The 15,454-nt window shown below is 43.5% G+C and overlaps 2 protein-coding genes across 2 annotated transcripts; both read right to left on the reverse strand.

Annotated features, from left to right (window-relative positions):
* Positions 1-640: 640 nt before the first annotated feature.
* LOC144266628 (olfactory receptor 5G9-like) lies at positions 641-1,579 on the reverse strand. The gene has a single exon (XM_077820071.1). It carries the CDS (start codon positions 1,577-1,579, stop codon positions 641-643), a length of 939 nt encoding a protein of 312 aa, XP_077676197.1.
* Positions 1,580-14,032: 12,453 nt separating this feature from the next.
* Positions 14,033-14,971, reverse strand: LOC144266323 (olfactory receptor 5W2-like). Its single transcript, XM_077819772.1, has one exon. It carries the CDS (start codon positions 14,969-14,971, stop codon positions 14,033-14,035), a length of 939 nt encoding a protein of 312 aa, XP_077675898.1.
* Between the last annotated feature and the right edge of the window lie 483 nt (positions 14,972-15,454).

Raw genomic sequence — 15,454 nt, forward strand, 5'->3', positions numbered from 1 at the left:
GGGCTCCTTATGCAATCATGGATCACAGGACTGTAAGGGACCTCAAGAAGTAATCTACTCCACTTCCCTGCACTCACAACACAACTGAGTATTATCTACCATCCCTGGCAGGTGTTTGTGTAACCTGCTCTTACAAATCTCCAGTGGTGGAGATTCTACAACCTTCCTGGGCAAATTATTCCAGTGCACAGCCACCCTCACTGTTAAGATGTTTTTCCTAATGTCCAACCTAAACTACCTACCTCCGACCACACACACATACTTTTGTATTCCTAATTTTATTCCTGAACTCTGTGTAATGGGTTGGGTCACAGAAACCCCTTTGGAACTGCCACCCAATGTCCTGAGAGGTGAACTTGAATATGTCACCCTCTAAGTGAATGCCCCTAACCACAAGCTCATAAAATTATTCTCTCTCTCTCTGACCCTATGATGGTTCCCATGTTTTGTCCACCGATCTCAGTTGGGACCTGCAGAACTTGTCAGAATACAATAATAATAATAATAATAATAATAATAATAATAATACAATAAAGAACAATACTCCCACAGGCTCTGCGAAATTACTTTGTAATGGGCTGGGAATTGAATTCACCTGTTTCCACTCCCAACCACTAAACCAATACAGACTTAAACAGATTCAAGAATTGGTTAGGAGTTTATTCATTGCTTTCCTCAGGGTGTCCTTCACCTCCGTGTTCCTCAGGCTGTAGATGAGGGGGTTCAACATAGGGATCACCAGCATGTAAAACACTGAGGTCACTTTGTCTCTGTCCATGGAATAGCTGGAGGTGGGACTTAAATACGTGAAGAAGAGGGTGCCAAAAGACAGGACCACAGAGGTCAAGTGGAAAGTGCAGGTGGAGAAGGCTTTGTGCCGGCCCTCGAGAGAGCAGATCTGTAGGATGGCGGAGATGATATAGACATAAGAGAGGAGAACAGTCACAAAGCTGCTCACTGTAATGCAGCTCATGAAAGCAAACATCACAATCTCATTGATGCGGGTTTCAGAACAGGAGAGTGCCAACAGAGGGAGGACGTCACAGAAGAAATGATTGATGACGTTGGAGCTGCAGAATGACAGCCGAAATGTACAACATGTGTATATCATTGAATCCACCACACCCACAGCGTACACCCCAGCCACCAGCTGTTTACAAAGCTGCCTGGACATGGTGACTGTATAGAACAGCGGGTTACAGATAGCCACATAACGGTCATACGCCATCACAGCCAGCAAGAGGCACTCAACATCTCCAAAAACAACAAAGAAATACATTTGCACAGCACAGGCAGTGTAGGAAATACTTTTTGTCTCGGCTAAGAAATTAAGCAGCATCTTAGGGGAAATTATCAAGGAAAAGCAGAGGTCACAGAAAGACAAATTCCTGAGGAAAAAGTACATGGGGGTGTGTAGTCGGGGATCAATTGTGATTAACAAGATCATCCCCCCGTTCCCCACCACGGTGGCACCATAAATCAGGAGGAACAACCCAAATAGGGGGACCTGCAGCTCCGGACGATCTGTCAGTCCTGAGAGAATGAACTCAGTCACCTCCGAGTGATTTCCCTTTTCCATCTCCTCTGAACAGAGATCAGTCTGCTACAGAGATGTGGGCAGGTGGATGGTGTGGAAAACCTGTCTCTTCTCTGCAATGAAGTAAGTGAAGATAAATGGAGATCAGTTTCTCAATGGACATCAGTACTCACTCCGGGAAGGGCTTAGTCCACAGAACCAGATGTTCACAGCTGGTCATTCCAGGTGTTCGATAAAATGCACAAGCTGTTCAAATACAATGACACACAGGTTAATCATGACCCCCACACAAACACTCCAGTTCACTACTCCAAACAGAAAACTGTGACTTGTGACTCTGTTGTGAGAGAATCAGTCTGAAGGGATTATTCCTTAGCTAAAGAAGGGGTGAGAGGAAAGGAGTGTCAATCTTTCCACCCTCTCTGGGCAAGGGGAGCTCTGTGGCTTGGCTTGTCTGTTTGGGGTAAAGTTGCTCACTGTGCTGATTAAGCTTGTTGGCATTTACTGGAACCTGTACGAAAACCCAGAGACATCATGGGAAGCCCTGGCTTCAGTGACTAGGTAATTGCCTATTTTTTCCAACCCAGCAGTTTGCTCCTTTAGCTGAAGGGGTAGGAGTTGGGGCTGAGGCTTTTGGTGCTGGAGGTCTGGAATTCAATACCTGCTGATCCCCGTGGTGTCTCTGTGTGTGTGTGACTGTAATTCAGGACAATAGCACGTACCTGCTGAGAAGAGAGAGAGAGAGAGATGGTGGTGTTTCCCCATTTATAGAAACTGCCAGTTTGGAGCCTTCGGGAAGTTTTATACTGAGATATGTGATCTATGGGATATGATTCCTGAAGCCCTTGGGAATATCTGAGCTCAGAGAGACACAACACCGAATTAATGCATTCAGTGAACCAAAGCCACCCTCGGTGTAATTGGTGCCCTGGGGATTAATTTGACCTACTCTTTCTTACAGTGTTATTAAATGATGCAATTTCTATCAGAGTTACAGAGTGTGAGGTTAGGGGCATATTTCATCCTGCTGCTTTCAGTGCAAGCTGGATACTCCGAAGACCTGATCCACAATTTTTTTTTGACACCAAAATCTTTTAGGTAAAAACTTGATATTTCGACTCAGAAGTACCATGGGGGTTCCTCAGATACTACACACCACCTTACTACACACCCTACTAGTCTTTGACGGGTAAGGCCCCCATGATTCATGATGGTCTCTCCCCTTGCTGAAGTGCCCTGGAACATCACCAGAGTCCCAAAGTCATGGTTTAGGGATGAGGGGTGTTTGGTATTTTGATGGAGAGCTTACAATTTGCAGGGGAAACATAATTTCTTGGGAAAAAAAGTAAAATGTAAAATCCAATTTCCCATCAAAAAAACTTCTCAAGAAATATTTTCAACCAGCCTTAGCAACAAATTTGGAATCAAAGGACAAGAAAGTTAGATACAGGTGAAACATACTAATTGTTTCCGGCTGTAGCTGGTATCTTCTCAGTTATTCCTGGTTCCAGAGTAACCTCCTTGTCCTGGCCCCAGTAGGTGGAAAGTAAACCTGTAAGACATGTAAGAGTACTCCAGATTTTTGAGCTACGAATGGCATGCCAATCACCATGGTATCCCATGTTCTTCCCTTGCTAGTTACTCCCCAAAGTATGAAAGACATGTTCAGTCATTTTGCTTGATGGAGACCACATGATGGCCAGAGGAGTTCAGGGGGATGCCACAGCATACTACTGACTTCTGCAGTTTACAAAACTATCCCGCTTGTATGCATATTATCTGCACAGAGATCTCAGCTGTAAGATGCTAAGTAAATCTATGCATCAACTAGAAATAGTCATTCTCTCATCGGAAATATTAATATATTTTATAATGTATGTGAAGTTATACGATTACACTGTATCATGTTATGAATACATGTTTCAAAAGGAGGCTGGCAAACTATTCTGTCTTAAACAAAGAAATGTGTGTGATGGTTAATTTTGTGTCTTAACAGTAATCAGAGTCATCAAGCACGAAGGTAAACAAAGAAAGCCCAAAAAAGGTGAGAGAAAAGCAGCAGGGAACATCTTTCTACAAAGACATTTTGTCTTCTGGAAACCAGGTGGAAATGTTTTTCAAAGGAGGGATAGGACTATAAAAAGAAGGGGCAGACATCTCAAGGCACCAATCTCTCTCTCTCTCTCTCTCTCTCTCTCTCTCTCTCTCTCTCTCTCTCTCTCTCTCTCTCTCTCTCTCTCTCTCTCTCTCTCTCTGTCCATTGATTCACTGCTTCTGAAGGGGAAAAGGAAGCAGCAATTGAACTGGGGGAGGGGTCCAGAGCTAAGAAGTTTGGTCAGTAAGACTGCTGAAAGCATGTGGTGAGGAAACTTTTGCTTTGAATTTCACATCATTTGTTAATGTAGGCACAAGTTGCATTCCAGCTTAATTTTTCTTGTAAACATCTCTGACTTCTATGACTCCTTATTGGCACTCACTTAAATTCTATCTTTGTAGTCAATACACTTTGTTTTATTGTTTTATCTAATCCAGTGTGTTTAAATAGAAGTGCCTGAGAAACTAAGTGGCATGAATGTTAGTGCTATTAAAGAAATAATGGACAGTGTAGCTTATGTTGTCCAGGAGAGGACTTGGCAGCACATGATGTAAATTTCTGGAGGGAAATCGAAGACTGGGGCCTGTTTTGGGGTCACCCTGCAGTATAACCAAGGGTGGTGAGATCCTGAATGTAACCCAACTATTCCTGGCCAGGTTGCAGTTACACACACAGGTTCAGGGTGTGATTTGCATGTGAGACAGTTGTTTGTGAGTGGCGCGGTGGAAACCACTTCAGCAAGGCATTGCAAAGTTGCAGGCAGGTATGACACAGCTGCTGATTAGTCTGCGTTGGACCCTGGTATGCCACAACCACCAACCTAGAAAATATCCCAGTAACACCACAGGTGTGGTGCTGACTGACAGGAATGTTTGATTGACGGGAAAGGGTGAAGTCACCACAGGGATGGGCCCATGCACTGATCCATGGCTGCAGATGTACAAGGCCATTATCGTCATCACCTCCCACCAAGGAGATCCATGTCAGGCCCAGTGATGACTCTACCCTTCTTCACTATGGGAGCAGAAATTATCGCCCATGGGTGTGCAGGCTTGGTTGGTATTATCTGTGCTCTGGGGCATGTTGGTGCCTCCTTCTCCTAAATGGTGCCAACCTGTGAGGCATTGCAGGGTTGATTGTATTAGGAGGAAAAAATTGATGATACAAGACAGCTATATTCTTTGGTATAATCCATGCGGTGCAGGGAGGGAGAGGTTACAAAGAATGTAAATAAAGTCCTGCTTCCTTGAACACCAGTAGAAACAACTAACAGCCAGCAATCTTTGTATTCAGGAACTCCCAACTTCGTTGCTCTAGGTCTGTGCCCAGGAATCACTATGCCCCTACTTCCTCTAGGATTCATGGTCATAATCCTTCTCCTTTGCTTCTGTGCCTCCTGTGACCCGGAGGTCCATGGGACAGTTCTCATTGAAAATGTCAATGTCAGGGCAGGATGCAAAAAGGAGGATATTCCCCTGTCATAAATATAAAGGGAAGGGTAAACCCCTTTGAAATCCCTCCTGGCCAGGGGAAAGCTCCTCTCACCTGTAAAGGGTTAAGAAGCTAAAGGTAACCTCGCTGCCCCACTGACAGACCTAACCAAAAAGAAACAGCCAAATGCTGTTCAGTGGACCGGAAAGTGTCAGAAGGCCTTTAACAAGCTTAAAGCGACACTCATGTCTGACCCTGTACTAAGGGCCCCAGACTTTGACAAACCATTCCTAGTAACCACAGATGCATCCGAGCGTGGTGTGGGAGCAGTTTTAATGCAGAAAGGACCTGATCAAGAATTCCACCCTGTAGTGTTTCTCAGCAAAAAACTGTCTGAGAGGGAAAGCAACTGGTCAGTCACTGAAAAAGAATGTTATGCCATTGTCTACGCTCTGCAAAAGCTACGCCCATATGTTTGGGGACGGCGTTTCCACCTGCAAACCGACCATGCTGCACTGAAGTGGCTTCACACCGTCAAGGAAACTAACAAAAAACTTCTTCGGTGGAGTTTAGCTCTCCAAGATTTTGATTTCGACATCCAACACATCTCAGGAGCTTCTAACAAAGTGGCTGATGCACTCTCCCGTGAAAGTTTCCCAGAGTCAACTGGTTAAAATCGTCCTTGAGATGTGGAAAATATTGTTAGTCTTTATGTACTTGGTAGTATATTTAGAGATGCATATGTCTTATTAACTCTGTTTTTCCTAGAGCTCCAGGAAGAAATCCCAGCCAGTGTTTCACCCTAGCTGAGATTTGGGGGGCGTGTCATAAATATAAAGGGAAGGGTAAACCCCTTTGAAATCCCTCCTGGCCAGGGGAAAGCTCCTCTCACCTGTAAAGGGTTAAGAAGCTAAAGGTAAGCTCGCTGGCACCTGATCAAAATGACCAATGAGGAGACAAGATACTTTCAAAAGCTGGGAGGAGGGAGAGAAACAAAGGGTCTGTGTCTGTCTGTAGTTGTTTTGGCCGGGGATAGACCAGGAATGGAGTCTTAGAACTTTTAGTAAGTAATCTAGCTAGGTATGTGTTAGATTATGATTTCTTTAAATGGCTGAGAAAAGAATTGTGCTGAATAGAATAACTATTTCTGTCTGTTTATCTTTTTTGTAACTTAAGGTTTTGCCTAGAGGGGTTCTCTATGTTTTTTGAATCTAATTACCCTGTAAAATATCTACCATCCTGATTTTACAGGGGGGATTTCTTTATTTCTATTTATTTCTATTTTTTATTAAAAGTCTTCTTGTAAAAAAACTGAATGCTTTTTCACTGTTCTCAGATCCAAGGGTTTGGGTCTGTGGTCACCCATGCAAATTGGTGAGGCTTTTTATCCAACATTTCCCAGGAAAGGGGGGGGGGGGTGCAAGTGTTGGGAGGATTGTGCATTGTTCTTAAGATCCAAGGGTCTGGGTCTGTAGTCACCTAGGCAAATTGGTGAGGCTTTTTACCAAACCTTGTCCAGGAAGTGGGGTGCAAGGTTTTGGGAAGTATTTTGGGGGGAAAGACGCGTCCAAACAGCTCTTCCCCAGTAACCAGTATTAGTTTGGTGGTGGTAGCGGCCAGTCCAAGGACAACGGGGGGAATATTTTGTACCTTGGGGAAGTTTTGACCTAAGCTGGTAAAGATAAGCTTAGGAGGTTTTTCATGCAGGTCCCCACATCTGTACCCTAGAGTTCAGAGTGGGGGAGGAACCTTGACATCCCCAAATTGGTGGTTAACATTCAAGATCTCTGCAGCATGTCTGCAGATGCTGCTACAAAATATCTTCGAGCAGGCCAGCTCCCTCCCAATTCTTTTGTTAATTTTATTTATTTCCTATAACTTATAGTTTGTGAAACAGAGTGTGACGTTGCACCCCATAATGCTTTATAGAAATATGCTTCTGCATGTAAACATGACACCACTGAATATGTTTTATGCCAGATATGCCTTGTAACGTATCCCTGCAAAGGTTATGATCTACTGGATATATTCATCCTATTTGCATGCATGTATCATTTTGTATTCAAAGTTATGAATATTGGCTTTGTACTTCTTTGATTTTAAGTAGCCTCAGTAAAGCAGTTGGTCAGCTTACTGAGAAAAGACTCTGAAAGTGCACAGTCAAGAAACACTTAAGCTAGCAATGATCTTTGAGAGACACCAATCCACATGTGAACTTTCCTGGGAATGTGGCCTCGTCCTGTAAGGAACTGAGTCATACATGGACATGTGACTTGCCCATGTGACTCCAAAACTCCATTTTAGAGCTGGATTCTACATAGGAGAGCAGAAGGGGTTTCCAACTCCAAGAGAGAGATAATCTAAGCCCCTGCTAAGCCCTCTCCATTTTGTCTTCAGCTGTCACAAAAGATAGCCCCTCCACCCCAAGGAGATGCCTGAAAGGAATTAGAGCAAAGGACAGTAACTACAGGGGAGTGAGTGATTGCTGGACCCAGACTAGGAGGAAGTCTTGACTGTAAAACAGGCATATTGCAACATCTTTGAGTGTGAGATTTACCTGCATTTAGGTTTTCTTTTTTTTACTGTATTAGGTGTACACTTGCGTGTTTTATTTTATTTTGTTTAGTAATTCATTTCTTTCTGTCTGTTATTACTTTGAACCACTTAAATGGTACTTTTTGTATTTAATAAAATCAAGTTTTACATATCTATTAACCCAGAGTATGTATTAGTTCTGGCTGGGGGGGGGGGTGGGAGGGGGCAAACAGCTGTGTGTATCTCTCAATCAGTGTTATAAAGGGCAAACAGTTTGTGAGTTTACCCTGAATAAGCTTTATAAAGAGTAAAATGGATTTATTTGGGGTTTGGACCCCATTGGGAGCTGGGTATCTGAGTGCTGGAGACAGAAGCATTACTTTAGCTGTTTTCACTTAAGCATGCAGCTTGTGGGGGGCGTGGTTCAGATTTACATCTGTGTTTGCAGCTGGCAAGTGTATCTGGCTTCAACAAGGTAAGGTACTGAAGTCCCAAGCTTGCAGGGAAAACAGGTTCAGAGGGAGACTCAGCACATTGGGTGGCAGTCCCAAAGGGTTTTCTGTGACTCAACCTGTCACAGTGGTGTAGTCGAGCAGGGTCTGTGCACAGTTGATTGCTTTGAGACACTGGTAGTGATTTTATGTGAGTTTTGGGTGTGGTGGGTGGAGAACAGACAAAGAGGTTACTAGTCTGTTATTTTCGAATTGCTTATTTCGGGTAAGGGAAATAGGGACCGAAAAATAAGCAAAATAAGTAAGATTGAAGATTAAAAGAAGCTAATGTAGCGCCTATCTTTTAAAAAAGGGAAGAAGGAGGAGCCAGGGAACTACAGGCCAGTCAGTCTCACCTTAGTCCCTGGAAAAATCATGGAGCAGGTCCTCAAGGAATCAATTCTGAAACACTTAGAGGAGAGGAAAGTGATCAGGAACAGTCAGCATGGATTCACCAAGGGCAAATCATGCCTGACTAATCTAATTGCCTTCTATGATGAGATAACTGGCTCTGTGGATGAGGGGAAAGTGGTGGATGTGTTGTTCCTTGACTTTAGCAAAGCTTTTGACAGTCTCCCACAGTATTCTTGCCAGCAAGTTAAAGAAGTATGGGCTGGATGAATGGACTATAAGGTGGATAGAAAGTTGGCTAGATTGTCGGGTTCAATGGGTAGTGATCAATGGCTCCATGTCTAGTTGGCAGCCGGTATCAAGTGGAGTGCCCCAAAAGTCAGTCCTGGGGCTGGTTTTGTTCAATATCTTCATAAATGATCTGGAGGATGGTGTGGATTGCACCTTCAGCAAGTTTGCAGGTTACACTAAAGTGGGAGGAGAGGTAGATATGCTGGAGGGTAGGGATAGGATACAGAGGGCCCTAGACAAATTAGAGGATTGGGCCAAAAGAAATCTGATGAGGTTCAACAGGGACAAGTGCATAGGATGGAAGAATCCCATGCACTGCTACAGACTAGGGACCGAGTGGCTAGGCAGCAGTTCTGCAGAAAAGGACCTAGGGATTACAGTGGACGAGAAGCTGGATAGGAGTCAACAGTGTGCCCTTGTTGCCAAGAAGGCCAATGGCATTTTGGGATGTATAAGTAGGGGCATTGCCAGCAATCGAGAGACGTGATTGTTCCCCTCTATTCGACATTGGTGAGGCCTCATCTGGAGTACTGGGTCCGGTTTTGGTCCCCACACTACAAGAAGTATGTGGAAAAATTGGAAAGAGTCCAGTGGAGGGTAACAAAAATGATTAGGGGTTTGGAACACATCACTTATGAGGAGAGGCTGAGGGAACTGGGATTGTTTAGTATGCGGAAGAGAAGAATGAGGGGGGATTTGATAGCTGCTTTCAACTACCTGAAAGGGGGTTCCAAAGATGATGGCTCTAGACTGTTCTCAGTGGTAGCAGATGACAGAAGAAGGAGTAATGGTCTCAAGTTGCAGTGGGGGAGGTTTAGGTTGGATATTATGGAAAATGTTTTCACTAGGAGGGTGGTGAAACACTGGAATGTGTTACCTAGGGTTAGGGTGGAATCTCCTTCTGTCAAGGTTCCTCCCCCACTCTGAACACTAGGGTTCAGATGTGGGGACCTGCATGAAAACCTCCTAAGCTTATCTTTACCAGCTTAGGTCAAAAACTTCCCCTAGGTACAAAATATTCCACCCTTTGTCCTTGGATTGGCCGCTACCACCACCAAACAAATACTGGTTACTGGGGAAGAGCTGTTTGGAAACGTCTTTCCCCCCAAAATACTTCCCAAAAGCTTGCACCCCACTTCCTGCACAAGATTTGGTAAAAAGCCTCACCAATTTGCCTAGGTGACTACAGACCCAGACCCTTGGATCTTAAGAACAATGAACAATGAAAAAGCATTCAGTTTTCTTACAAGAAGACTTTTAATAGAAATAGGAGTAAATAGAAGTAAAGAAATCCCCTCTGTAAAATCAGCGTGGTAGATACCTTACAGGGTAATTAGATTCAAAACATAGAGAATCCCTCTGGGCAAAACCTTAAGTTACAAAAAAGATAAACAGACAGAAATAGTTATTCTATTCAGCACAATTCTTTTCTCAGCCATTTAAAGAAATCATAATCTAACACATACCTAGCTAGATTACTTACTAACAGTTCTAAGACTCCATTCCTGGTCTATTCCTGGCAAAAGCAGCATATAGACAGACAGAGACCCTTTGTTTCTCTCCCTCCTCCCAGCTTTTGAAAGTATCTTGTCTCCTCATTGGTCATTTTGGTCAGGTGCCAGTGAGGTTACCTTTAGCTTCTTAACCCTTTACAGATGAGAGGAGTTTTCCTCTGGCCAGGAGGGATTTTAAAGGGGTTTACCCTTCCATTTATATTTATGACACCTTCCTTAGAAGTTTTTAAGGTCAGGCTTGACAAAGCCCTGGCTAGCATGATTTAGTTGGGGATTGGTACTACTTTGAGCAGGGGGTTGTACTAGATGACCTCCTGAGGTCCCTTCTAACCCTGATATTCTATGATTCTATGAATGGCTCACTGTCATTTAAATTAAAGGCTGAAGTGCTCTGAAACTGACTTGTTTGCACAAGATTTGGTGGTACCTCTTTGTTTTTCCTCACTTCACTTTCAATGAGTTGAGAAGGACGGAAGCAGTAGCTGCTCAGAACCCAGAAATCAGATTTAGAGATGAATCTTTCCCTGCTTGCTATCAACACCAACATTACCCTTAGTACATCTGTTGCTGCTTCCTTGGGTGGCAGAGGTTAAATTTGGCTTTGATGACTTTGAGATTTACTCGCTGGAGCATCTTTGCTCCCAGGACAACAGGTGTGCACAGCAAATGGAATTAATGTTGTTGCAATGTCTTTTCTTCTTGAAATTGAACAGAGAGGGACAGAACATCAGCTGGCCTGGATCACTGTCTCTCCCGTGAGATCTATTTAATATGATACAAACCTTAGATAAAAGTATTCCACTTTATTTGGTGGTCACCTCTCCAAATGTCTCTTTCAGTAATTTTCCAGCTTTGGGACACAAATGTGTGTAGAAATGGGTGAATTTCTTCTGGACTAATCATTTATTGTCAAAAACAATACCGTTTGGATTGACCTGAAACTCTTCACAAACGTGTCACAAATACTCCTAATAGCTTCGCCAAAAACAATGCTTGTGTGCGGGGGGACGGTTTAGGTGCCGGATGCAAGACAGCCACTGTAGGAGGCAGTTGTGGTCCTTCCCTTTGTAATTTTTAGCCCAATAGTTCATCTCTGAGGTGGGAGATCCAGGTTCAATTCCCCCTTCTGTCCAGGGCTGGGCAAAGCTCTGTGTGACACTGCACTCCATATGCTTTATGAAAATATGCTTATTAATATGACATCACTGGAATATGCTTTATGCTAAGTGCCCCATGTAACATATCATTATAAAACTTATAAACTACTAAGTGTGTTCATCCTATTTGTTTATGTGGATTATTTCTATTTCTGAGTTCGGAGAATAAGATATAAACTTGTATTACTGATTTAGACACATTAAGTGGAAGTCATTAAAGGTGCTTGAGAATCAATAGACTGTGGATGGCTCTGTTTACCTGCAAGTCTTCCTGTGTATTTGTGGGTCAAACCAGGAAGAATTTGATGGGTTGGATAACAGAAACCCCTTGGGGCTTCCAACTGATTTGCCAAGACTACTTCTTCCCCTGCTTTCCATGCAAGTTTCGGACTCCAGAACTCTGCCTGGTTGTGTCAGACACACTTGCTGGATACAAACACAGACCCAGGTTTGAACCATGTCCCCCAAACTGCAGGCTTGACTGAAAGCAGCTTAAGAAGTTTTCTTGTCTCTAACACTCAGTTGCCCAAATCCCAGTGGGGTCTAAACCCCAAGTAAATCCATTTTACCCTGTATAAAGCTTATACAGGGTAAACTCATAAATTGTTTGCCCTCAAAAACACTGTTTGAGAGATATGCACAGCTGTTTGCCACACCCCCCGGTATTAATAAATACTCTGGGTTAAATAATAAGTAAAAAGTGAATGTATTCAATACAGAAAGTAGGATTTAAGTGGTTCCAAGCAGTAACAGACAGGACAAAGTGAATTACCAAACAAAATAAAAAAGAACATGCAAGTCTTTGCCTAATACAGTAAGAAAACTGAATACAGATAAAACCTCACCCTCAGAGGTATTCCAGTAAGCTTTCTTTTACAGACTAGTCTCCTTCTAGTCTGGGCTCAGCAATCACTCACACCCCCTTTAGTTACTGACCTTTGCCTAGTTTCTTTCAGGTAGCCTCTTCACCCCCATAGGATATGTCTTGAGCCAGCTGAAGACAAAATGGAGGGTTCCCCAAGGGTTTAAATAGACTTTCTCTTGTGGGTGGACACCCCTCCCCCACTCTGTGTAGAATTCCAGCTCCAAGATGGAGTTGTGGAGTCACGTGGGCAAGTCACATGTCCATGCATGATTCAGTTCCTTACCAGCCAAACCGTATTCCGGGGAAAGCTCAGATGTGGATTGGTGTCTCCATGTTCATTGTTGGTTTAAGTGTTTCTTGACTGGGCACTTACTGAGGATAATCTTTTCTCAGGAAGCTGACCAACTGCTTCACTAAGGCTATTTCAAATTAGAAAAGTACATAGCCAATATTCATAACTTTGAATACAAAAATGATACATGCATACAAATAGGAGGAATGTATTCCGTATTCAGAACCATTGCAGAAATATGTTACATGGCATATGTAGAATAAAACATATTCCAGTCATGTCATATTTACATTCATAAGCATATTTCCATAAAGCTTTATGCGATGCAACATCATGTCACCTGATACTGAAATCCATCTTGAAGCTGGTACTTCTCCTGAGTAGGGTAGAATTTGAAACAAAGGTTTTCTGCCTTAGGGATGTTCTATCTAAGTGTGGAAGGCAAACAATGAGTGTCTTCAGCTGGCTTAAGAGACGGCCTCCTCACCCCACAGAGATACCTGCAAGCACCTGGATACAAAAGGACTGTAACCACAGGGGTGGGTGAGAACAGGCAAGACCCTCGTCAGAAAAGGCATCTGACCTGAGAAGGATTTTACCTGAAGTAACAACTTGGGTGAGAAGTTAACATTTGTAACTGATTTCTGAGTTTATTAAGAGTAGCCTTGCTCATTTTACTTTGTGATTTCTTTTATTCTATCTGTTATGACTTAAACTCACTTTAATCCATCTTATTATACTTAATAAAATCACTTTTGTTTATTTATAAACTCAGTGTAAGTATTTGTTACCGGGGAGGGGGGCAAACAGCTGTGCATATCTCTCTTGCAGTGATATAGAAGGCAAACATTTATCATTTTACCCTGTATAAGCTTTATACAGAGTAAAACAGATTTGTTTGGGGATTAGATACCATGGGAACTGGGCGTCTCCATGCCGGAAACGGGTAACCGGCTGAGCTAGTTTCAGTCTAGATCTGCAGATTTGGCGGTGTGGCCCAGACCTTGGTCTGTGTTGCAGCAGGCTAGCATGTCTGGCTCAATAAGGCAGGGTTGTGTAGGCCCAGGGTGGCGGGAAAACAGGATCAGAGGTAATTTCAGCACATAAGGTGCCAGTCCCAATGGGGGTCTCTGTGACCAAACCTTTCAAAGTTGTTCTACTGTGCATAACTAATTAAATAACCATTGGAACAGAGACATAAAGTTGAGCATCTCACCCTCTAGGTGAATGCCCCTAAGCCACCAACCTACAGAATCATTCTCTCTTTCTGGACCTGTGATTCTTCCCACGTTTTGTCCACTGATCTCTGTTGGGGCCTGCAGACCTTCTTGAAATACAAACAAATTAACAGTAATAACAATACAATAATGAACAATACTACCATGAGCTTTGTGAATTACATTGCAATGGGTTGGGAATTGAATTCACCTGTTTCCACTCCCCACAATTAAACCAATACAGAGTTAATCAGATTCAAGAATTCGTTAGGAGTTTATTCATTGCTTTCCTCAAGGCATCCTTTACCTCTGTGTTCCTCAGGCTGTAGATGAGGGGGTTCAACATGGGGATCACCAGCGTGTAAAACACTGAGGTCATTTTGTCTGTGTCCATGGAATAGCTGGAGGTGGGACGTAAGTGCATGAAGAGGAGGGTGCCAAAATAAAGGGCAACAGCCGTTAAGTGGAAAGTGCAGGTGGAGAAGGCTTTGTGCCGGCCCTTAGCAGAGTGGATCTGCAGGATGGTGGAAGTGATATAGACATAAGAGAGGAGGATTGTCACAAGGCTGCTCACCACAATGCAGCATATGAAGACAAACGTCACAATCTCATTGATGCGGGTGTCAGAGCAGGAGAGAACTAACAGCGGGGGGATGTCACAGAAGAAATGATTGATGATGTTGGAGCTGCAGGATGACAGCCGAAATGTACAACACGTGTGTATCATTGAATCCACCAACCCCACAATGTACACACCAACCACAAGCTGTTTACAAAGCTGCCTGGACATGGTGACCGTATAGAGCAGTGGGTTACAGATGGCCACATAACGGTCATATGCCATCACAGCCAGCAGGAGGCACTCAACATCTGCAAAAACGATAGAGAGATACATTTGCACAGCGCAGGCAGTGTAAGAAATGCTTTTCCTCTTGGCAAAGAAATTCAGCAGCATCTTAGGGGAAATTACTGAGGAATAGCAGAGGTCACAGAAAGACAAATTACTGAGGAAAAAATACATGGGGGTGTGGAGTTGGGGATCAATCGTGATTAACAAGATCATCCCCCCATTCCCCACCAGGGTGATACCATAAATCAGTAGGAACACCACAAACAGGGGAACCTGCAGCTCTGGACGATCTGTCAGTCCTGAGAGAATGAACTCAGTCACCTCCGAGTGATTTCCCTTCTCCATCTCCGCTGAACAGAGATCAGGTTGCTACAGAGATGTGGGCAGGTGGATGGTGCAGAAAACCTGTCCCTTCTCTGTAATGAGGTAAGAGAAGATAAATGGAGATCAGTTTCTTAATTTACATCAGTACGAACTCTGGGAAGGGCTTAGTCCACAGAGCCAGATGTTCACAGCTGGTCATTCCAGGTGTTCGATAAAATGCACACGCTGTGCAAATACAATGACACGCAGGTTAATCATGCCCCCCACACAAACACTCCTGTTCACTAATCCAAACAGAAAAGAGTAACTTGTGACTGTGCTGCGAGAGAATCAGTCTGAAAGGATTATTCCTTAACTAAAGAAGGGGTGAGAGTAAAGGAATGTCAGTCTTTCCACACTCTGTGGTAAAGTTGCTCACTGTGCTGATTAAGCTGTTTGGCATTTACTGGAGCCTGTATGAAAACCTAGAGACATCATGGGAAGCCCAGGCTTCATTGACTAGGT

Source organism: Eretmochelys imbricata, chromosome 6 (genome assembly GCF_965152235.1).
Source record: "Eretmochelys imbricata isolate rEreImb1 chromosome 6, rEreImb1.hap1, whole genome shotgun sequence".
In the NCBI taxonomy this organism is placed as follows: Eukaryota; Metazoa; Chordata; order Testudines; family Cheloniidae; genus Eretmochelys; species Eretmochelys imbricata.